Raw genomic sequence first — 23,856 nt, 5'->3', positions numbered from 1 at the left:
GTGCTCCCCACCTTGTCCTGTGATGCTGAGATGGCGTTGGCAAGGGGGTGAGATCCCAAACGTGACTCCACCAGAGAGTGGGATGTGTGAAATTCGTGCTACCATCATGGTCAGCATTCCCACCATAAGCCCTGCCAGCGTTTTGCTTGGATCATGCTCGTGCATTCCTTGGGGCTGTGGGAAGGAGGCTTGGGATGGGGGGGACACTACCCCCTCCAGAACCTCTCTGTGTCCCCAACACTATCCCTGGACTGGGGTCTGTGTCCCCAACTCTATCCCTGGACTGGGGTTTGTTTTGCTTTTTTCCTCGTTGTGTCTTCTAGCAAGGTCACCCAGGCTTTGGGGTTGGCCAGGACTCGGGGTATGGATGAGGTGGCTGGTACCCAGGCAAAACCAGGGTGCACCCCACAGGTCTCCAGCTGGCAGAGATTTACTTTTATTTTGGGGGGTGAGGGGGGAACCTCTAGCCCTCTTTTGCTTTTCCAAACATCCTCAGGAAGGGCTGTTGGTGACACCATCGCGCGAGGTGCAGTCCTGAGGAAGGAGAGGGAGGGATGGATGGATGGATGGATGGATGGATGGATGAGGCAGCGGCGTAGGTAGGAATTGCATCCCTGCTGGGATGGGACTGAGGACATTTTCCAACCTTCTGACTCTCTCCTGGCAGGGCTGGAGTACAGTGATGTGCTGCCTGATTCCTTCCCCTCGGCCCCGGCGGAGACCCTCCCTCACTTTCTGCTGGAGCCGCAGGACGCCTACATCGTGAAGAACAAGCCGGTGGAGCTCGTCTGCCGCGCCAACCCCGCCACCCAGATCTACTTCAAGTGCAACGGGGAGTGGGTCAACCAGAACGACCACATCACCAAGGAGAGCCTGGACGAGGTCACTGGTGAGCAAACCCACCCCAGCATCCCCCACCTGCCCTTCCCTTCACTTCTTTCCAGGTGCTTCTGCCCTTTTGTCTCTTGCGCATCCACGCTGGAGATGGTTCTCCTCTGGGTAAACTAGCAGGTGTCTCTGATTCATTTTTATCATTCCCAGGTGGCTGCAAGCTCATGAGGTTGCTTTTGGATGTTTTCCACCTTGTTGGTCCGTGCTCAGCTTGTCTCTCTTTCCATATCATCAATGAATTTCAGTAGAGGAGCTGCCCACTTCCAGACTATTGATGAAGGCACAATGATGGTGGTGGTCACCATACCCCACAGAAAGTGGGGAAGCCAGCCTGTGTGCTTGCACGCAGAGCCTTTTGCAGGACTTGGGGTTGTTAAATGGGATTTGAAAGGCAGCATGTCTAAAACTGATTAAAAACAAATAAATGGAAGGCTTTCCTACAAAATGCCTAGTCAACATGGAGGAGTCGTTGCCGCGAGGGTGGCAAAGGCTGGCAGTTTACTCAGGTTCACAAAGGGATTAGGTGTTTAATGGGAAGTAAGAACATTTGCAGGTAGGATTTGAAATGCCTTTTAATGGCAGATAAGCTCTTCCCTGTCTTGGAGGACGAAGTCAGCTGCTGACTGTCTGAAATGGGGGGCAAGCAGATGGTTTAGGTGTCTTAGGGGATGTCTTGTTGCATGAGACTGGGCACCGTGGAGCTGCTTGCCCCCTGCCTTGAAGTGTCCTGGCATGAGAACAAGGCATGAGGGATGGATATATCATGTAGCCAAGTAGATTTGCTGAAACTGGGATGTCTTAGCTGAGTTCCCATCTTTTCTGCACCAGTTTTGGTACCTGAGGCTTGGTCAGGAGGGAAGGAAAACATTCATGTTTCCAATAAAAGATCTGTTCTCTGCAAATGAGCGTGTGGCATCCCTCATCTCCATTTGAACGGTTGGACTAGATGATCTTAAAGGTCCCTTCCAACCTAGATGATTCTATGATTCTCTCTCCTGAGGGCTTTAAACCACGGTGGCTCTTTGAACTATTGCAGTGTTCGCCCCAGAACACAGGCTGAGCTTAGAGGAGAAGACTTCAGCAGCCTGGAGGATCACAAGTACTTTAATAGGCTCTCCTCTTGTCCGTTTTTCCTCAGTCTTGCCCATCCCCAGCATCTCCTCAGCTCTTCACCCCTGAGCTGGCCCTTGCTTGGGTGCATCTCTGAACCTGCTCTGCGAGGGGAAGATCACTTCTTTGCCCGCTGCCTTTTTGGGCCTTCTTCTTCTTCTGCTTCTTCTGTTCCTGGGGTCTTTTTCTTGTAGAAGATCTCTTTGTGAAGGATGGTCAAAAAATGCCCGGGAAGCCTGTCCTTTTGCTTCTCGGGAGGCTGTGGGGAGCACCGTCAGCGCCGTTCCTCTCTTTCGGGGTGCATCTTCCACCTCCCAGCTCTCACAGAGGCCAGATTTGAAGCCCTCACTGCTCTAGGGCAAAGTCAGTGCTGATTAGTGACTGAGCAGCCTTCGCCGAGGGGTTATTAATTTATTTATAACGTGTGGCCACCCCGGGTCAAGCCAGAGGTTTGTGTGAGGCAGCGGTGGGTGCTTCAGGGAAGAACATTGAACCGGGACAATGATGGAGCCATGGACTCCCCTCCTCTACCCTTCCAGCTTTGTACAGTCCTCAATTAGGGACTCCCTGGTCCAGCCCTGGATGGATTCCCCCCCTCTTAAATGCTTTTAGGTCTCATTTCTCCTCTGGATCATCCCAGCAGGGAGTTTCATGACTTAGTGATGTGCAGCATGGAAAAAGGACTATATTTTTGACCCTCCTCTTGGGTGAACTGCCCCCTACTGAATAACAACTCTTGAGCAAAACAGGCTGGAGAAAACAGAGCAGAAAGGGGACAGAAAGCCATGTGCAGCATGATCTTACCCTGTTTTAGGGGGAACTGGTTTGCTTTGGGCCAACATCTCCCTCTCAGATCCCGGTGGGCAGATGCAGAAGGTGTGCCAGCCATTCGGGGAGCAAAAGGCTCACACCTTCTTCACCCAGGCTTCAAAAGAGTGGTCTTGCTGCTGTCAGTGAACAAACCCGACAAAACCTTTGGTACGGAGGTGATACCACGCATGTAAAACTCTGCTGGCATGGACATAGCTGCCCAAGGGAGAGAGAAGGAGCTGGAACGAAAATGGTTCGCTGTGCTAAAAAATGTGCCTTTTTGCAGCGCCTGCCGTTCATGGTGAAGCTGCAAAACTCCCCTAAGTTCCCTAAGAAAGGGCACAGGGGAGAGCTGGCCACAAAGGGACAGGTTAACAGGGTGAAATGGTTGTGTCTTTTTAAGTGTCTTCAGTTAAAAGCTTGAAAAAAGATACTTTTTTTTTTTTTTTTTTTAAAAAAAAGGCAACTTTTAAGATGACGTGTCTTGAATGAATCGGGCTTGGTAATGCTCTGGCTGCGTCTGATCCAAAACATTTCATGCAGAAGAAAGCAAAAATAGGCCAAGTCAGAGAGGATAATTCAGACGGACAAGAAGAGGCGGTTGGTGAGAGCGGCTGTGCCTGGATGCCTGTGAAACATTTAAATTGTCACTCCTGTGAGCCATAAGCTCAGTCCACAGTTTTGGGTAGCCTTTGCTTTCGGGGTTACAGTGATAGCAGGGCATTTTCAGGATGCTCCCCACCTTTCCAGGGTTGCTTCACCCATCCCGCCGGAGAGATGAGATGAGATGGTTGTGAGCCATCTCCGTCCTGGGTCCTTCTAAAAGCCCTAATTTTTCCCAAAGTGCTTGGCCCAGATGTCTTTTTTTTTTTTCTTTATTTTTTCCCCCCACCTTAATAGTGGCAATATAAATTGTGTTTCCTAGGTGTGCGTTTGTCAGCTATTCCACAGGAAGGTGGCAGGGAGATGGTAATTGCTCCTCGCAGCGCTGGGAGCGAGCTAACAAAATTACAGCTGGGGAGCACACGGCGCTCTATCGCTATGAACTTGAGGCCTTTTTATAAATAGAAGCTGAAAAAGAAAAAGAAAAAAAAAAGGCAGATATTGCTGAAAATAAGGAAAAGTAAGCCCCGAGTCCCTCCGGCCCTCAGCGATGGCCGTGCTGTGAAGGGTTGATGCTTCCTCAGCATCCTGTGGTCCAGGAGACCGTGTCACCACCTTTGTCATCGCGTCTCTGCCACGGCCAGGGTGTCCTGGCAGACTCCACAGGGATGTTGGGGGGCATTGGTGGGGATGTGTGACCCTTTCTGGGGTCATTGGGCATGAGACACCATCATCCTTGGATGATTTCCTTAAGATCTTTTATTTCTCGTGGTATATTTGTATCTAAATGGCAGCTGACAGAGATGATTCCTCCCTGCAGCAAAGCCTCAGGAGGCATCCCTCCAAGGCAGCGGGTGGGAAGGGATCTGGGCAGGGACAGGGATATCAGTGCCAGGGGAGAAGGCTGGTGGAGGAGGGTGATGCCTCTACAAATGGTCAAGAGGTCCTGGTCCTACCCAGACAGGCATCCTGTGGTCCAGGAGACCGTGTCACCACCTTTGTCATCGCGTCTCTGCCACGGCCAGGGTGTCCTGGCAGACTCCACAGGGATGTTGGGGGGCATTGGTGGGGATGTGTGACCCTTTCTGGGGTCATTGGGCATGAGACACCATCATCCTTGGATGATTTCCTTAAGATCTTTTATTTCTCTTGGTATATTTGTATTTAAATGGCAGCTGACAGAGATGATTCCTCCCTGCAGCAAAGCCTCAGGAGGCATCCCTCCAAGGCAGCGGGTGGGAAGGGATCTGGGCAGGGACAGGGATATCAGTGCCAGGGGAGAAGGCTGGTGGAGGAGGGTGATGCCTCTACAAATGGTCAAGAGGTCCTGGTCCTACCCAGACAGGGGGGGGGGGGGGGGCAAAAAAAAAAAGTAAGACTCCTCCACATGAGCCATTGCCCTGGCTTCAGCTCCAAGTCCCCCTAAGAGGGATTTGCAGAGGTGCCAAACCCAGATGCCTCTGAGATGCCTCCAACCTACTGCCTCTGTCCTTGAGCTTTGTGCATCCACCAGCCTTCTTGGGTGCTGCCTCAGTTTCCCTCCTCCCAGGTGCTCCAGCCAAGCTGATGCCATCCCTCTGTCCCCTTCCAGGGATGCTGGTGCGGGAGGTGCAGATCGAGGTGTCCCGGCAGCAGGTGGAAGAGCTCTTTGGCCTAGAAGATTACTGGTGCCAGTGCGTGGCCTGGAGCTCCGCCGGCACCACGAAGAGCCGCAGGGCCTACGTCCGCATAGCCTGTAAGTACTGGTTTTCTTTAAATGAACGTTTCTCCCACCTTTTCCACTTCGGGAGCCGGAAAAGTTTTCCAGAGGGTCCAACCCACCGGTTTCCAAATTCTTGGCAAAGCCTGAGGTGGGACCCTGGGTACCAAGCTGAAAAGGGACTGGTTTCAAGCCAGGCATGTCCTGCTTCTGGCAGCAACACTAGCTTGAAATAGCAGCCAAGGCTGTTCCTTAATGTTACTCCAAGACGTGGTGGGGCTAGCTCTCTCCAAAAGTTGGCTCCCTGTTGGAAACAGTGGTTTGGGATCAGTTGGAGGTGACCCGTCCTTGCTGGATGGTCCTGGTTGTAGCTCCCTGCAACACCGGCTTGAAATAGCAGCCAAGGCTGTTCCTTAATGTTACTCCAAGACGTGGTGGGGCTAGCCCTCTCCAAAAGTTGGCTCCCTGTTGGAAACAGTGGTTTAGGATCAGTTGGAGGTGACCTATCCTTGCTGGATGGGCCCTGGTTGTAGCTCCCCGTCTCAGCTCTCTGGGTGGGCATCGTCCCTACCTGCCTGGGTAAGAGGCTGTGGCACTACCTGGGTTAATACCTGCATTGCCCATCAGCGTGCTCAGCTCTTCCCCGTGCTTTATGATCGTTAATAAACGGGCTGGTTAGCACCTTGGCAGGCTTTGCCTGAATCAGCGACTCCGTCTCTGGAGTCCCTGCTGTCGTATGTCACTTCTCTAAGCTGCTGCTTGTGGGCGTCAGCCTGATTAAAGGGCGAGTTAATCAGGCTGTTACCCTCCTGAATCTGCTCTCTTAGCAAATGAGATGGCAAAGCTGTAGGAGAACGGCCCAGGCTTCCCCAGTCGTAAACAAGATTTTGCTATTAGAAGGCTAATAAAGCCAGTGTGTTATCCAAAACGGAGGTGGCGGGTGAATCAGCCACGCTGCCAAAGGGTTTAATCTGAACAGGGAAAATGTGATGAGGCTCCTGAAGGAGCCTGTTTGTCCGGGCCCAGCCGAGGGTTTGGTGTTTCTCGGAGCTGAGCAGATGAGGTGAAGCAAAGTTGGACTGCCCTGCCACAGCTTCAGAGGGCTGGGTGCTCTAATAGAGGGTTGTAGCACCATCTAGTGATGTTCCTGCTCCTTTCAAAGCTCCAGAGCCAGGACCTGCCAATGTCCCCATCTGGAGCACTGGGTCCAGTTCTGGGTTCCCCAGTTCCAAAAGGACAGGGAACTGCTGGAGAGGGGACAGCAGAGGGCTACCAAGATGATGAGGAGCCTGGAGCATCGCTCTTCAGAGGAAAGGCTGAGGGACTTGGGTCTTTTTAGTCTGGAGAAGAGAAGGCTGAGGGGGGATCTGATCAACACCTATAAATACTTAAAGGGTGGGTGTCAGGAGGATGGGGCCAGTCTTTTTTCAGTGGTGCCCAGGGACAGGAGAAGAGGAAATGGGCACAAACTTGAACATAAGTTCTATCTCAACATGAGGAGGAACTTCTTTCCTGTGAGGGTGGCAGAGCCCTGGCAGAGGCTGCCCAGGGAGGTGGTGGAGTCTCCTTCTCTGGAGACATTCAAACCCCACCTGGACACATTCCTGTGCAACCTGCTCTGGGTGGACCTGCTTTGGCAGAGGGTTGGACTAGATGATCTCCAGAGGTCCCTTCCAACCCCATATCATTCTGGGATTTGTTTATCATTCTCTGATCCCTGGGGGCTCTGCTGGGCTTCCCCCCCTCCATCTCCCCCTTCCCCAAAGCACTTGCTGGGCAAGCCGGGCTTTTCAGTTCCTTCCAACCCCATATCATTCTGGGATTCGTTTATCATTCTGTGATCCCTGGGGGCTCTGCTGGGCTTTCCCCCCTGTCTCCCCCTTGCCCAAAGCACTGGCCAGCCCCTTGCTGAGCAAGCCGGGCTTTTCAACAGCGACCGTTGCCCATTTTGGCACTGGAGTGCAATGGCCGGGTTTCCAGCACGTCTGGGGAGGTGACTCAGCCAGGACCAACTGGGGCAGAGCCAAGCAAAAAAGCCCCCATAGCCCTGAAATTGGGGGATTTTCTTCAGCGCTGATGTGGGAGCCAAGCTGTTGTGCAAATCTCATTTTCCCCCTTCAACAAAGAAGGTGCAGAATCAGAATCACAGAATCTTCTAGCTTGGAAGGGACCTTAAAGATCATCTTGTCCAACTGTCAAAGGGCGGAAAGAAGGGGAAAGAAATGGGAGGGTTGAAGAAACAACTGTTAAGCTGAGGTTTAGCCCCAAAAGGAAAAGACACGAGGGGGTGTAAGCTTGCAAACACATGAAGGAGGACAGGCATCGTCCTTGAGCACCATGTGCTGTCCCAAATCCATCCTGCAAAGATGCTCCGTTGTCCCCTTCCTCCCAGGACATGTCTTGCTCCAGCTGTGCTGTGCCAGAGGGATTTCTCTACTCCTTGACCCCTGGTGCCCAGGAGATGTTCTCTCCCCACCAAGGTTTTGCAGGTCGCCCTGGTTTCTGCAGCAGGCTGGTAACCTCTGGGTTTTCCTTTCCCTCCCAGACCTACGGAAGAACTTTGACCAGGAGCCGCTGGGCAAGGAGGTCCCCCTGGAGCATGAGGTCCTGCTGCAGTGCCGCCCGCCCGAGGGGGTGCCACAGGCCGAGGTGAGACCCTCAGCAGCCTGAGGAAATGCCCTGGTGGGGTGTCCCCTCACATCCCAGGGGGAGATGGGGCACGTTCTTGCAGATGGCTTGCGGGTGTGAGGGATGGCCTCTCACCAAGACCATCAGCTTTCATTATTCAGCAGAATTGTTTATTTTGGGCAGTGGATCTATTATTCTGACATCTAATAGCACACCTAGCCTCAGCACCTGCTCAACCCACCCCTCCCACACTTCCTGATGGTGCCGTTAACCCATTAGAGGGAAGATCTAATTAGGAGGCACCCGGTGACTTGTCTGAAGGGGAGCAGTCACAAGCGAGAGCCAAGGGCTGGGAAAGTCCATGCAGATGGGTTTCCCTTGCATGGTAGAGGTGCTTTCCTTCCCCGTGACTCCATCAGCTCCCAGGAGCTGTGCGTTGGTGGTAGTCACAATGTCCCATTCTTGGACAAAATAGCAGTCATGTGCTCTGGTCAGGCCTGGTTTTGCCCAGCTTTCAAGGAGACACAAATAGAGTCAGAGGCAAGGTTGGCCAGTCAATGGTTGTGGCGCTGAGGATGTCTGGTCTCAGTGATAAAGATGAGGAGGGCTTTCCATCAGGGCTGGTGGATTCAGCCCCTCCAACCTGGTGTTTGTCCTTCTTGTGCCCACAGCCATAGGTATCACTCACCAAACTGCCTGGTTAAGCAGTTGTGTCCTAGCACAGCTCTGTGGGGGTGTCCTCGGAGACCCTCATGGTGGGGAGCACATGGGATGGGCACTTCCACTGAAACACATGACGTGCTTTTCCTGGCTGAGCGTTCAGTTCTTGTTTTGCTTAATCACCATCCTTACCCCATCCCTTCCTCTGCATCGCCAGGTGGAATGGCTGAGGAACGAGGATGTCATCGATCCCACCCAGGACACCAACTTCCTGATCACCATCGATCACAACCTCATCATCAAGCAAGCCCGGCTCTTGGACACTGCTAATTACACATGCATGGCCAAGAACATTGTGGCCAAGCGCCGGAGCACCACGGCCGCTGTCATCGTCTACGGTACCAGTCCTTGCTCTTGGGGAGGGGACCTTTGCTCTCAGCCCTGTCTCCAAGCCAAGGGGAAATACGGGCACTTTCTGGGAGTGGGAGGAATGAACCCCACCAGGACATTGTGTTGAATTAGGTAATAGCCAATGTCTGCAAAATAAGTACCTCCACCAGCTTGCACAGGTTCTATGAGGTGTAGGCATTTGCAAGCCTTCTCAGTTGGGTACGAAGGTGGGTGGATGTTGGACCCAGCCAGATCCCTTTGACTCTCAAAGCAGCTGGAAAGCTGCTTGTGGCTGAAGTCAAAGATCTGCTGTGGCCAGGTGCAGAAATGTTTGCAAAGTGGAAAAAGGACCAAAGCAGGGTTGAGCTTTGGAGTGTGCAACACGAGAAGGAGTCTCATCATCTTGTTTTTCGTGAGGGTGAGCTGTTCCAGAGTGTCACAGGAGATATAAGGACAGAGGGCCCACTCAGCCAGGACCAACTGGGGCAGAGCCAAGCAAAAAAGCCCCCATAGCCCTGAAATTGGGGGATTTTCTTCAGCGCTGATGTGGGAGCCAAGCTGTTGTGCAAATCTCATTTTCCCCCTTCAACAAAGAAGGTGCAGAATCAGAATCACAGAATCTTCTAGCTTGGAAGGGACCTTAAAGATCATCTTGTCCAACTGTCAAAGGGCGGAAAGAAGGGGAAAGAAATGGGAGGGTTGAAGAAACAACTGTTAAGCTGAGGTTTAGCCCCAAAAGGAAAAGACACGAGGGGGTGTAAGCTTGCAAACACATGAAGGAGGACAGGCATCGTCCTTGAGCACCATGTGCTGTCCCAAATCCATCCTGCAAAGATGCTCCGTTGTCCCCTTCCTCCCAGGACATGTCTTGCTCCAGCTGTGCTGTGCCAGAGGGATTTCTCTACTCCTTGACCCCTGGTGCCCAGGAGATGTTCTCTCCCCACCAAGGTTTTGCAGGTCGCCCTGGTTTCTGCAGCAGGCTGGTAACCTCTGGGTTTTCCTTTCCCTCCCAGACCTACGGAAGAACTTTGACCAGGAGCCGCTGGGCAAGGAGGTCCCCCTGGAGCATGAGGTCCTGCTGCAGTGCCGCCCGCCCGAGGGGGTGCCACAGGCCGAGGTGAGACCCTCAGCAGCCTGAGGAAATGCCCTGGTGGGGTGTCCCCTCACATCCCAGGGGGAGATGGGGCACGTTCTTGCAGATGGCTTGCGGGTGTGAGGGATGGCCTCTCACCAAGACCATCAGCTTTCATTATTCAGCAGAATTGTTTATTTTGGGCAGTGGATCTATTATTCTGACATCTAATAGCACACCTAGCCTCAGCACCTGCTCAACCCACCCCTCCCACACTTCCTGATGGTGCCGTTAACCCATTAGAGGGAAGATCTAATTAGGAGGCACCCGGTGACTTGTCTGAAGGGGAGCAGTCACAAGCGAGAGCCAAGGGCTGGGAAAGTCCATGCAGATGGGTTTCCCTTGCATGGTAGAGGTGCTTTCCTTCCCCGTGACTCCATCAGCTCCCAGGAGCTGTGCGTTGGTGGTAGTCACAATGTCCCATTCTTGGACAAAATAGCAGTCATGTGCTCTGGTCAGGCCTGGTTTTGCCCAGCTTTCAAGGAGACACAAATAGAGTCAGAGGCAAGGTTGGCCAGTCAATGGTTGTGGCGCTGAGGATGTCTGGTCTCAGTGATAAAGATGAGGAGGGCTTTCCATCAGGGCTGGTGGATTCAGCCCCTCCAACCTGGTGTTTGTCCTTCTTGTGCCCACAGCCATAGGTATCACTCACCAAACTGCCTGGTTAAGCAGTTGTGTCCTAGCACAGCTCTGTGGGGGTGTCCTCGGAGACCCTCATGGTGGGGAGCACATGGGATGGGCACTTCCACTGAAACACATGACGTGCTTTTCCTGGCTGAGCGTTCAGTTCTTGTTTTGCTTAATCACCATCCTTACCCCATCCCTTCCTCTGCATCGCCAGGTGGAATGGCTGAGGAACGAGGATGTCATCGATCCCACCCAGGACACCAACTTCCTGATCACCATCGATCACAACCTCATCATCAAGCAAGCCCGGCTCTTGGACACTGCTAATTACACATGCATGGCCAAGAACATTGTGGCCAAGCGCCGGAGCACCACGGCCGCTGTCATCGTCTACGGTACCAGCTCTTGCTCTTGGGGAGGGGACCTTTGCTGTCAGCCCTGTCTCCAAGCCAAGGGGAAATACGGGCACTTTCTGGGAGTGGGAGGAATGAACCCCACCAGGACATTGTGTTGAATTAGGTAATAGCCAATGTCTGCAAAATAAGTACCTCCACCAGCTTGCACAGGTTCTATGAGGTGTAGGCATTTGCAAGCCTTCTCAGTTGGGTACGAAGGTGGGTGGATGTTGGACCCAGCCAGATCCCTTTGACTCTCAAAGCAGCTGGAAAGCTGCTTGTGGCTGACGCCAAAGATCAGCTGTGGCCAGATGCAAAAATATTTGCAAAGTGGAAAAAGGACCAAAGCAGGGTTGAGCTTTGGGGTGTGCAACATGAGAAGGTGTCTCATGATTTTGTTTTTCATGAGGGTGAGCTATTCCAGAGTGTCACAAAAGATGTAAGGACAGAGGGCCCGGTGAACCCTAGGCTTAGCTCCAGTCCCTGCTGAAATGGGCTCTGTTGATGTGTTAAGGCTGTCTGTCTTCTCTTGCAGTGAATGGTGGCTGGTCCACCTGGTCTGAGTGGTCTCCTTGCAACAACCGCTGTGGCCGGGGCTGGCAGAAGCGTACCCGGACGTGCACCAACCCTGCTCCTCTGAACGGTGGCTCCTTCTGCGATGGGCAGCCTTTCCAGAAAATCACCTGCACCACCCTCTGCCCAGGTAAGGCGGGTTCAGAAATCTGGCCCACACTGTCCGTCCCCCAGGTTGCACAGTCCAGCTGTGCTCCTGGTGCTCCCCAAGGAGACAGGGGCTCAGGAGACCAGTCTGAAGCATCTTTCAGTCTGCCAAGACCTGAAAGAGCTGGAGATGTCTGCAGAGACATCCTGGTCTCCTCAAGGAGGCAAAGGCTCAGGAGACCAGTCCGAAGCATCTTTTTGGTCTTCCAAGACCTGAAAGAGCTGGAGATGTCTGCAGAGGCATCGTAGCCTCCTCAAGGAGGCAAGGGCTCAGGAGACCAGTCCAAAGCATCTTTTTGGTCTGCAAGAGCTGAAAGAGCTGGAGATGTCTGCAGAGACATTGTAGCCTCCTCAGGGAGGCAAGGGCTCAGGAGACCAGTCCAAAGCATCTTTCAGTCCGTCAAGACCTGAAATAGCTGGAGACGTCTGCAGAGACATCGTAGCCTCCTCAAGGGCTCAGGAGACCAGTCTGAAGCATCTTTCTGGTCTGCCAAGACCAAAAAGAGCTGGAGATGTCTGCAGAGACATCCTGGTCTCTTCAAGAAGGCAAGGGCTCAGGTGACCAGTCCAAAGCATCTTTTTGGTCTGCCAAGACCAAAAAGAGCTGGAGATGTCTGCAGAGACATCCTGGTCTCTTCAAGGAGGCAAGGGCTCAGGTGACCAGTCCAAAGCACCTTTTCGGTCCGCCAAGACCTGAAAGAGCTGGAGATGTCTGCAGAGACATCATGGTCTCCTCAAGGAGGCAAAGGCTCAGGAGACCAGTCCAAAGCATCTTTTTGGTCTGCCAAGACCTGAAAGATCTGGAGATGTCTTCAGAGACATGACAGGGCTGGGTTTGCTGGGAATAATGCTCCCTGAAGAGAGACCCGAGGTGGGGATGGGTACCTTTCTGCTGCCGGAGACATCCCAACGTCTGGGGAAGAGGCCCGAGGTGGTGCTGAGGGGTGTACCAAGGTGGCTGTCTTTGTTGTCCTGCAGTGGACGGCGCCTGGACGGAGTGGAGCAAGTGGTCGGCCTGCAGCACTGAGTGCACCCACTGGCGCAGCCGCGAGTGCGCCGCCCCGGCGCCCCGCAACGGCGGCAAGGACTGCAGCGGCGTGCTGCTGGACTCCAAGAACTGCACCGACGGGCTCTGCCTCCAGAGTGAGTATCCCCCAGGGACCCGGGGCCACGCACCGCGCCGGTGGCTCGGCCACGCCATCGTTGGCCATGCCTCCAAGGCCATGGGGCGGGCAGCAGTGCTGCTGGCACCTGATTTTTAAATCGTGTCTTTATCGAGGTTTTGGTTTTTGTTGTTTTTTAACAACTCACCCCATCCAAGGCTAGTTCTTACTTGGTGGAAAGAAAGGTTTTGGGATATTATTTAATTTTTTTTGTGGGATCTTAATGTCCCACCAAGCCTTCTGGACCACTTCTTTTGGGGGTCTCAGCTGGTTGTGGTTAGTGAGGGCAAGTGAGGGGGCAGTTTCTCAGTCCCACCATGAAAACATCTGGCCTGGGTCAAGCTCTGTAGCAGCAGCTATGGAAAAACCCAATAGTGATAATAATGGTGGTGCTACACTGTGTGGACACGCTGAAGGCTGTGCAGCCAATGCTGCCACCTGCTGCAGAGTGACACCGTTGTCCCTTTTAATGCTGCCATGGCCAGAAATGCCCAAAGTCCTGTAAGCTGGGGACATGGGCCCTGGGGGCTGGTCAGGCATGGGGACATCCTCATCACCCGTGCTTCTACCTGGCTTTCTGCATGCCTTGGAGAACGATGCTGCTCTCCCATCCCTCCCCACCACACTGCGGCTTCTCGTGCCCCCTCAAGCTGGTTTCCCCACTCCCCCCCGGCCGATCAGCTGTGGCCAGATGCAAAAATATTTGCAAAGTGGAAAAAGGACCAAAGCAGGGTTGAGCTTTGGGGTGTGCAACATGAGAAGGTGTCTCATGATTTTGTTTTTCATGAGGGTGAGCTATTCCAGAGTGTCACAAAAGATGTAAGGACAGAGGGCCCGACCCACTGGCGCAGCCGCGAGTGCGCCGCCCCGGCGCCCCGCAACGGCGGCAAGGACTGCAGCGGCGTGCTGCTGGACTCCAAGAACTGCACCGACGGGCTCTGCCTCCAGAGTGAGTATCCCCGCAGGGACCCGGGGCCACGCACCGCGCCGGTGGCTCGGCCACGCCATCGTTGGCCATGCCTCCAAGGCCATGGGGTGGGCAGCAGTGCTGCTGGCACCTGATTTTTAAATCGTGTCTTTATCGAGGTTTTGGTTTTTGGGTCTTTTTGGTCTGCCAAGACCTGAAAGAGCTAGAGATGTCTGCAGAGACGTTGTGGTCTCCTCAAGGAGGCAAGGGCTCAGGAGACCAGTCCAAAGCATCTTTTTGGTCTGCCAAGACCTGAAAGAGCTGGAGATGCCTCTGAAAGACCAGAGGCATTCTGGTCTCCTCAAGGAGGGCAAGGGCTCAGGAGACCAGTCCAAAGCATCTTTCAGTCTGCCAAGACCTGAAAGAGCTGGAGATGTCTGCAGAGACATCGTAGCCTCCTCAAGGGCTCAGGTGACCAGTCCAAAGCATCTTTTTGGTCTGCCAAGACCTGAAAGAGCTGGAGATGTCTTCAGAGACACGACAGGGCTGGGTTTGCTGGGAATAGTGCTCCCTGAAGAGAGACCTGAGGTGGGGATGGGCACCTTTCTGTCGCTGGAGACATCCCAACGGCTGGGGAAGGAGCCCCGAGGCAGTGCCGAGGGGTGTACCAAGGTGGCTGTCTTTGTTGTCCCGCAGTGGACGGCGCCTGGACGGAGTGGAGCAAGTGGTCGGCCTGCAGCACCGAGTGCACCCACTGGCGCAGCCGCGAGTGCGCCGCCCCGGCGCCCCGCAACGGCGGCAAGGACTGCAGCGGCGTGCTGCTGGACTCCAAGAACTGCACCGACGGGCTCTGCCTCCAGAGTGAGTATCCCCCAGGGACCCGGGGCCACGCACCGCGCCGGTGGCTCGGCCACGCCATCGTTGGCCATGCCTCCAAGGCCATGGGGCGGGCAGCAGTGCTGCTGGCACCTGATTTTTAAATCGTGTCTTTATCGAGGTTTTGGTTTTTGTTGTTTTTTAACAACTCACCCCATCCAAGGCTAGTTCTTACTTGGTGGAAAGAAAGGTTTTGGGATATTATTTAATTTTTTTTGTGGGATCTTAATGTCCCACCAAGCCTTCTGGACCACTTCTTTTGGGGGTCTCAGCTGGTTGTGGTTAGTGAGGGCAAGTGAGGGGGCAGTTTCTCAGTCCCACCATGAAAACATCTGGCCTGGGTCAAGCTCTGTAGCAGCAGCTATGGAAAAACCCAATAGTGATAATAATGGTGGTGCTACACTGTGTGGACACGCTGAAGGCTGTGCAGCCAATGCTGCCACCTGCTGCAGAGTGACACCGTTGTCCCTTTTAATGCTGCCATGGCCAGAAATGCCCAAAGTCCTGTAAGCTGGGGACATGGGCCCTGGGGGCTGGTCAGGCATGGGGACATCCTCATCACCCGTGCTTCTACCTGGCTTTCTGCATGCCTTGGAGAACGATGCTGCTCTCCCATCCCTCCCCACCACACTGCGGCTTCTCGTGCCCCCTCAAGCTGGTTTCCCCACTCCCCCCCGGCCTTTTGTTTCATCTCATCCTCATCCTACCATCACCACCTTCACCTTTTGTTTTCTAACTTTTTTTTCCCTAACAGATAAAAGAGTTCTAAGCGAACCCAAAAGCCACCGTAAGTGCTCATTTCATGGCCATTTTTGTTTCTTTGAGAGGCGCCGCTTTGGTTTTGTTCTGTTGCATCCATGGGTAGGGCTCCTCGGCAGCTGGGGCAGGACAAGGTTGAAAGAGGGAGCAACTCAAGCCCACCCCAAAACTCCTGTGTACATTCAATCACATGCTCTGCTCGTAGCTATAAACATGACCCGCTTGTGCACCCCCACTACCATCCCCACCTTGGCTGCCTGCCGTTCTTGGGTGCAACCACGATGCAGCTGGTGTCAACCCCACCAAAGCTACTCCAGGCATCATCCCCCCCCTTGGTGAGGACTCCCTCAAGTTGGGGATGCCAGGGTGCATCAGGGTTCCCATTTCTGGCATCCAGATAGGGGGACCCAGGGGGTGACGTGACACCTCCCAGAAGTGGCATCATCCTAACGTGCCGGAGACATCCCAACGTCTGGGGAAGAGGCCCGAGGTGGTGCTGAGGGGTGTACCAAGGTGGCTGTCTTTGTTGTCCTGCAGTGGACGGCGCCTGGACGGAGTGGAGCAAGTGGTCGGCCTGCAGCACTGAGTGCACCCACTGGCGCAGCCGCGAGTGCGCCGCCCCGGCGCCCCGCAACGGCGGCAAGGACTGCAGCGGCGTGCTGCTGGACTCCAAGAACTGCACCGACGGGCTCTGCCTCCAGAGTGAGTATCCCCCAGGGACCCGGGGCCACGCACCGCGCCGGTGGCTCGGCCACGCCATCGTTGGCCATGCCTCCAAGGCCATGGGGCGGGCAGCAGTGCTGCTGGCACCTGATTTTTAAATCGTGTCTTTATCGAGGTTTTGGTTTTTGTTGTTTTTTAACAACTCACCCCATCCAAGGCTAGTTCTTACTTGGTGGAAAGAAAGGTTTTGGGATATTATTTAATTTTTTTTGTGGGATCTTAATGTCCCACCAAGCCTTCTGGACCACTTCTTTTGGGGGTCTCAGCTGGTTGTGGTTAGTGAGGGCAAGTGAGGGGGCAGTTTCTCAGTCCCACCATGAAAACATCTGGCCTGGGTCAAGCTCTGTAGCAGCAGCTATGGAAAAACCCAATAGTGATAATAATGGTGGTGCTACACTGTGTGGACACGCTGAAGGCTGTGCAGCTGATGCTGCCACCTGCTGCAGAGTGACACCGTTGTCCCTTTTAATGCTGCCATGGCCAGAAATGCCCAAAGTCCTGTAAGCTGGGGACATGGGCCCTGGGGGCTGGTCAGGCATGGGGATATCCTCATCACCCGTGCTTCTACCTGGCTTTCTGCATGCCTTGGAGAACGATGCTGCTCTCCCATCCCTCCCCACCACACTGCGGCTTCTCCTGCCCCCTCACTGGTTTCCCCACTCCCCCCCAGCTTTTTGTTTCATCTCATCCTCATCCTACCATCACCACCTTCACCTTTTGTTTTCTAACTTTTTTTTCCCTAACAGATAAAAGAGTTCTAAGCGAACCCAAAAGCCACCGTAAGTGCTCATTTCATGGCCATTTTTATTTCTTTGAGAGGCGCTGCTTTGGTTTTGTTCTGTTGCATCCATGGTAGGGCTCCTCGGCAGCTGGGGCAGGACAAGGTTGAAAGAGGGAGCAACTCAAGCCCACCCCAAAACTCCTGTGTACATTCAATCACATGCTCTGCTCATAGCTATAAACATGACCCGCTTGTGCACCCCCACTACCATCCCCACCTTGGCTGCCTGCGGTTCTTGGGTGCAACCACGATGCAGCTGGTGTCAACCCCACCAAAGCTACTCCAGGCATCATCCCCCCCCTTGGTGAGGACTCCCTCAAGTTGGGGATGCCAGGGTGCATCAGGGTTCCCATTTCTGGCATCCAGATAGGGGGACCCGGGGGGTGACATGACACCTCCCAGAAGTGGCATGGTCCTAACGCGGTTGAGATCACCAGGCTTAGGATGGGGCTTCACTCCAGCGTGAAACCATAGAAGCCAAGAGACGTTGGTGAGCCTGGAGGGAGGAAGAAGGATGGGCTGAGCCTGCTCAGCTCCTGCTGCGTTTGAAGGTCAAGAACCTCGTGGCAGGGGAAGGGGAGATCGAGAAGCTGAGGGGTGTCTCTGTAGATGTGGTGACACTCCATCTTTCTGGATGGATGCCTAGCTCGGGTACATATGTATGGGATGCATGGATAGGCATCAGGTTTACTCCTCAGGGTTGTCTCTGGGTTGATCACTTTGTGAATCTGAGCTGTATAAACCCAGCCTTTCTGGGATTCTTGGTGCTCGGGGAAAGTTTGCACGAGCCACGACAAGGTGTTCTCCAAAGGTCTGAGGGGTTCACTCCCATCTTATTCTCTGGCATCACTCTGACTTCTGGTCTTTGAAGAAACCCTCCATCATCTGGCCATAGCCTTTCCAGCAGGCCCAGTACACATCTTCCCCTTCATGTCAGTGGTGGGATTGGGGCGCGCTGGTGGGTTTTGACCTGCATTTCTGGTGCTCCTTTTTTTCACCTCTCTTTTTTTCCTCCCTCCCAGTGCTGGAGGCCACAGGCGACGTGGCCCTGTACGCCGGGCTGGTGGTGGCCATTTTTGTCTTCATCGTGATCCTCATGGCTGTGGGGGTGGTGGTGTACCGGAGGAGATGCCGGGATTTCGACACGGACATCACGGACTCATCAGCAGCTTTGACTGGAGGCTTCCACCCTGCCAACTTCAAGACCTCCCGGCATGGTAAGAGCCATGGCCCATGTAGGTCCTGCTTGCTGGCTCGAGCCCAGGCAGAGAGGAGGGTTTTTTTTCAACAGGCATCTCTTCTGGTCAAGCAGGGCTTTTCTATCCCCTTGTCTCCACTGCCATCTTCATCCCATCCATGTTTTCTCCTCCCACAGACAACCCTCAGCTGCTGCACCCCTCGATGCAGCCAGACCTGACGGCCAGTGCCGGGGTGTACCGTGGCCCCATGTACGCCCTGCAGGACTCCTCCGACAAGATCCCCATGACCAACTCCCCCCTCCTCGACCCCCTCCCCAACCTCAAGATCAAGGTGTACAACTCCTCCACCGCCTCCTCCTCGCCGGGGCTCCATGACGGGACGGACCTGCTTGGGGGTGTCCCCGCCACTGGCACCTACCCGGGGGACAATACCAGGGACAGCCACTTCACGAACGTGCGGAACAAAGCCCTGGGCTCCCAGCATCTCCTCAACTTGTCCCGGGAGCATGGCAACAGCGCTAGTGGCACGTTTGGCTACCTGGGGGGAAGACTCACTGTCCCAGGCACCGGTAAGCCCCAGGCTGGGCAGGAGGGCATGTTTGGCTGCTGAATGGTCAAGGAGTTCCTCTTGTCCCAGCAGACTTGCCTGCTGTGAGGAGCCCTTTGCTATCCCAGAGCTGGCTCAGTGGAGGAAGGCAGCAAGCCATTCCCAAGCCAGGCTTCTCAGGCTGGAGGTCACATCCTCCTGGGACTTTCCTGGTTGGTCCTGCCATTGGTCCAGGGCAAAAAGATCCAGCCTTGCAAAAAGATCCAACCTGGAGTTTTGCTTCCTAATGCAGTGGCTTGGCTCCTCGCTGCAAGGGGTGCAGCTGAGGAACATCTGGAGATGTTTCTCCTGGGCTGCTCTGGCTCACTGCTGCCCTTGTGCTCGCCAGCTGGGGTGGAGGGGTGGTTTCTCCCTGGTCATTTCTCCTTCGTTTTGTGACTAACGCCTGTGTGTGCCGTGCTAGGGGTGAGCCTGCTGGTGCCTCACGGGGCCATTCCCCAGGGGAAGTTCTACGAGATGTACCTGGTCCTCAACAAGGCAGAGAGCGCCCTGTAAGTCACACCACACCACCTGTGCTTCTGCTGTGTTTCTTGGCCACCATGAGGCTTCCTTTCCAACCATTGTCCCCTCTCCCTTCCCCAGCCTGCTCTCTGAAGGCACGCAGACGGTGCTGAGCCCGGCAGTGACCTGCGGGCCCACCGGCCTGCTCCTGTGCCGCCCCGTCGTCCTGACGATCCCCCACTGTGCCGACGTCGGCTCCTCGGATTGGATTTACCAGCTGAAAACACAGTCCCACCAGGGAAACTGGGAGGTAAGGTGGGAACCCAGCCCCTGCAGGCTGTGAAGACCGTGAGCTCTGTGGGGCACAACCCCTTTCAACCTCCCCCGCAGACGGGAGGCTGAACCCCAGCCTTGATTTCCCATCTCTCCCCGTAGGAAGTCGTGACCTTGGATGAGGAGACCCTCAACACTCCCTGCTACTGCCAGCTGGAAGCCAAGTCCTGCCACATTTTGCTGGACCAGCTCGGCACCTACATCTTTGTAGGAGAGTCCTACTCCAGGTCAGCCATCAAGAGGCTCCAGCTGGCCATCTTTGCCCCTACTGTTTGCACCTCCTTGGAGTACAGCCTCAAGGTCTACTGCTTGGAGGACACGCCGGATGCTCTGAAGGTAACGTCGCCTCGCAACGCTGGTGCAAGCTGGCTGCCCCTGCTTCCCAAAGCAGGGCCCCGAGGAGCACACAACCTGATGCAACCACCTGCAAAGTGACCACAGTGAAATAATAAGCACATTGATTGCTTTCTCCATCCTTCCTTCCCCTCTCTGAGGGAAATGATGAGGGTGTTGCTTAGCTCCTATACTGCCCCCCCCGCCCCTGGCTTTCTTTGGACATTACACAAGAGGTTTTGTTGCTGCTGGGTGGGTTTTTCTCTTTCCTATGCAAAAAAAACAAACCAACACCTTGCTGCTGTGATTTGCCTGGGGTTGTCTATAGATCCTGTTATCCCTGCGCGGAGATGTGTCCCTCCCCTCCTTGGGAAGAGTTTGTGGCATAGATAGCTTCGAGTACAACATGAGGAGCTCTAGTTTTGATGCTTTGGCTGCCTGGACCATTGGTGACGTGTGGCTGTTGACTTGTCCTGTGGTGTCAGGGTTGCTGCAGTGCCTCTAGGTGGAGATGTAGGCAGCGCTCTGGCTGTTGGATTGCATTTGTTTCTCCTCAAGAGTTGCTGGCGCAATCGAGGGATAGTGTTAAAAAACGGATGGGGTGGCACTCACAGAATCTTCTAGGTTGGAAGGGGCCCTAAAGATCATCTTGTCCAACTGTCAACCTAATTTTGACAAAAAATAAACACCCGCACAACAAACAAAAAGCAACACCATCACTAAACCATATCTCCCAGCACTACATCACCCCGTCTTTTGAACACCTCCAGGGATGGTGCCTCAACCACCTCCCTGGGCAGCCCATTCCAATGGCTGAGAACCCTTTCAGTGAAAAAATTTTTCCTAATATCCAGCCTGAACCTCCCCTGGTGTAACTTGAGGCCATTTCCTCTCGTCCTGTCACCTGTGACTTGGGAGAAGAGACTGACCCCCACCTCTCATACAACCTCAGGGTCATCCCTGACCTTTGTGTTGGACCTTTGCATCATCTGAGAAGTGCAGAAGCACATACAGATGCTCGTGTGTTAGAAAATTCAGGTTGTAGGTTGGGCTGTTGTGTGAGAGGAGTTGGCAAGTTCTTGGAGAGCAGCTGTCGGGGTGGCAAAGGCTGCTGTCCCGCAGGCTTGTTGCTGCTGCTGGCTCCTCTTGGCAGGACCATGCCTGGCTTTGGGTATGGAGAGGGTCTCCTGGGTCTCACGCTGCCTGTTCTGCTGTCTGCAGGAGGTGCTGGAGCTGGAGCGGACGCTGGGTGGGTACCTGCTGGAGGAGCCCAAGCCCCTGCCCTTCAAGGACAGCTACCACAACCTGCGTCTCTCCATCCATGACATCCCCCACGCCCTGTGGAGGAGCAAGCTGCTGGCCAAGTACCAGGTGAGAGGATAAGGTGGTGGTAGCAGGGTCCCAGACCGGGGACATCATCTTCAGCCAGCCACCACAGCGTTGTGAGTGCCCTGGTCCTGTCTCCAGAGTTGTCTCCCAAAGGGATAGAGAAGGAAGAGGGACCGGTTTTCACATGATCTTTCCTGGTGGGCTGCTGTCTGTGGGGTCTCTCTGTACTATCGAATCCCCATGGGGTGGCTGGAGGAGGTGGGATGTCCCAGGAGAGCTCCTGGAGCTTTTTCTAAGCCCATCCTTTGGTGGTCTGCAGGAAATCCCCTTCTATCACATCTGGAGCGGCAGCCAGCGAGCCCTGCACTGCACCTTCACGCTGGAGAGGTACAGCCAGGCCTCCACCGAGCTCACCTGCAAGATCTGCGTCCGGCAGGTGGAAGGGGAAGGGCAGATCTTCCAGCTCCACATCACGTTGGGAGAGGTGAGCGGTGGGGAGGTGGCGGGGGGGACAACAAGGGGACACGCTCGTGAGCCGCTCTGCTCTGCAACGTCTTTGCCCCGTCCTTCCCCTTGCAGCACGCCAGCTCCTTCGACACCCTCCGCTCCCACCACAGCTGTGCCACCACCACCTCCACCACCCAGCTGGGACCCTACGCCTTCAAAATCCCCCTCTCCATTCGGCAGAAGATCTGCAACAGCCTGGATGCTCCCAACTCCAGGGGAAACGACTGGAGACTTCTCGCCCAGAAGCTTTCCATGGACCGGTAGGTCTCCTGGTGCTTTGCTTTCTTCTCTTGTGCCCTGAGCAGGAGGTTCTTCACTCCACTCCCTCCCTGCTGCAGTGCATCCAGCTGGGTTATGCCCAGCTCTTTAGGTCCAACCATAAATATGGATGTAGCTACACATAGTTATACCCATCTATATCCACGCATCCACCTTTGCTGTAGTTCTGGGTCTCCTGTCACTTTGAACTGGCCCATCTTTAGTTGGGATGATGGTTGAGCTGTTCCTGCTTGGGTTTACCTCTGAGGACTGAAGAAAGGGGGGGGGGTAACTTCAGTAAAGCAAAGCTTGTGTTGCTTTTGCATGGATGCCTGCATCAAAAATTGAAGATGATGATTCAAGGGCTTTGGCATTTGTGTTACGGCATTTCCATCAGGGTTCACGTTGCAGAACAAGGTTTGTTCTGCTGTGGCATTCTCCATCCCTGGAGGGTGCCCCCCCAACCTTGGACCTCCTCTCTGCTTCCTCTTGGCAGGTATCTGAACTACTTTGCCACCAAAGCCAGCCCCACCGGGGTGCTCCTGGACTTATGGGAAGCCGAGCACCAAGACGACGGCGATCTCAACACCTTGGCCAGTGCCTTAGAAGAGATGGGCAAGAGCGAGATGCTGGTGGTCATGGCCACGGAGGGGGACTGCTGATGATGCTCCCCACGGCTGGTGGGCCGGGAGGACAAAACAGGGGGTGAAAGAGGGGGGAAAACCCCTCTCACATCCATCCCCAGGCAGCAGCTGAGCGAGGAAGGGCTGAGGCCGTCGCTTCTCCCTCCCTCCCCCCCATCACTATCAGCCTTAGAGACCCATCCTCAGCGTTTACAAGCAATTCAAGTGTTACACAGCCTTCCTCTTCCTCCTCCTCCTCCTCCTTCTCCTCCTCTCCCCGGCTGTCCCCGGGGTGGCAGCCGGTGGCGCTGATGGTGTGGAGAGGAATTAGGGCTTCTTGAGTCGGGACAGGGGCTTTCCTTCTCCTCCTTCGTTTGGGTTCCCCTCTTCCTCCTCCTCCTCCTCCTTTAATAGCATTTCTGCGTTGAAGAGACGAGTACAATCTAGGCGAACGGCTTACTTCATAAGGCAGATAAGAGAGAAAAAAGGAAAAAAGAAAAAAAAAGTTTCTTAGGAAACGCGAATAATTTATTATCCAGATCTTTGGATGAGTCCTTTTTAAAAAAAAAACACAAAAAAAAAAGACAAAAAAAGACCAAAAAAAAAAAAGACAGATTTATAAATCTTTTTTTTTTTTTTTGTGTGAGAGCAAGAGTGTTGCTGCGGTCGGGGTGGCAGAGAGAGAGATATTTAAGTGAACATACTTTTGTAGGGAAAAACGTGCAACCCAAGTCAAGCAAAACGTGTTTACATGTCCTGGGACCCCCGGGGAGTCTGTAGGGTGAAGTGCCTCGACACCCCCTCTGGTTCAGGGCCACCTGAGACCCTCCCCAAGACTTTTTTTTTTCCTTGCCAACTCCCCTTTCCCCAGCAGCACCCGGTGGAGCGAGGGGTTCCCCTCCTCCTGCAAGGAGGGCTGAGGGATGCTGCCCTGCTTTTCGAGTTGGCTGGGGGGGGGAGTACATCCAGATATGGGTATTTTTAATGAATTCTTCCCTGGCGTCGTTTGGGGGAGCTTTTTAGGATGACTACACCTTCATTTACGTAACTTCAGTACAAACCAAAGATTTCAGTCCTGCACCGACCTACCAACCCACAGGCCAAAGCGGGTTCTTAGGGTTGTTTTGGTTGTTGGTTGTTTTTTTTTAAAAAAAAAAAAAACACAAAACCCCACCAGGATTTTGCAGTAAATACCCTGAACCTGGGCTCGGAGGGAGCTGATGAGCAGCTTGAGAGCAGAGGGCTGGTGGGCCAGGACGTGGTCCCTCGCAAACCATGTGGGTCTCAGGTCCCTACGTTCATGCCCCAGTTTTTTTGATGCAGTATTTCAGCAGGGATTCGGCGAGGGAGAC

At 54.2% G+C, this 23,856-nt stretch overlaps 1 protein-coding gene across 1 annotated transcript; it reads left to right on the top strand.

Moving 5' to 3' along the window:
- The first annotated feature begins 363 nt into the window (after positions 1-363).
- On the top strand, positions 364-23,113 carry UNC5B (unc-5 netrin receptor B). Its single transcript, XM_014940354.1, has 17 exons — positions 364-379; positions 668-889; positions 5,006-5,149; positions 7,659-7,762; positions 8,619-8,799; positions 11,481-11,648; positions 14,432-14,596; positions 15,366-15,398; positions 17,897-18,091; positions 18,250-18,642; positions 19,084-19,171; positions 19,263-19,431; positions 19,557-19,790; positions 21,009-21,158; positions 21,436-21,600; positions 21,696-21,883; positions 22,378-23,113. The coding sequence occupies exons 1-17, from the start codon at positions 364-366 to the stop codon at positions 22,541-22,543; spliced, it is 2,781 nt and encodes a 926-aa protein (XP_014795840.1). The 3' UTR covers positions 22,544-23,113.
- Positions 23,114-23,856: the final 743 nt, after the last annotated feature.

Source organism: Calidris pugnax, unplaced genomic scaffold (assembly GCF_001431845.1).
Source record: "Calidris pugnax isolate Ruff unplaced genomic scaffold, ASM143184v1 scaffold39, whole genome shotgun sequence".
NCBI lineage: Eukaryota > Metazoa > Chordata > Aves > Charadriiformes > Scolopacidae > Calidris > Calidris pugnax.
Note: the sequence above shows the minus strand (reverse complement) of the source record. Positions and strands in the feature narration are given on the sequence as shown.

Bases quoted from the DNA above. Each gene is read 5' to 3' on its own strand.
- UNC5B (XM_014940354.1), top strand. The intron at 11,649-14,431 runs GTAAGGCGGGTT...GTTGTCCCGCAG, and splicing joins CTGCACCACCCTCTGCCCAG to TGGACGGCGCCTGGACGGAG. The intron at 21,884-22,377 runs GTAGGTCTCCTG...TCCTCTTGGCAG, and splicing joins CAGAAGCTTTCCATGGACCG to GTATCTGAACTACTTTGCCA.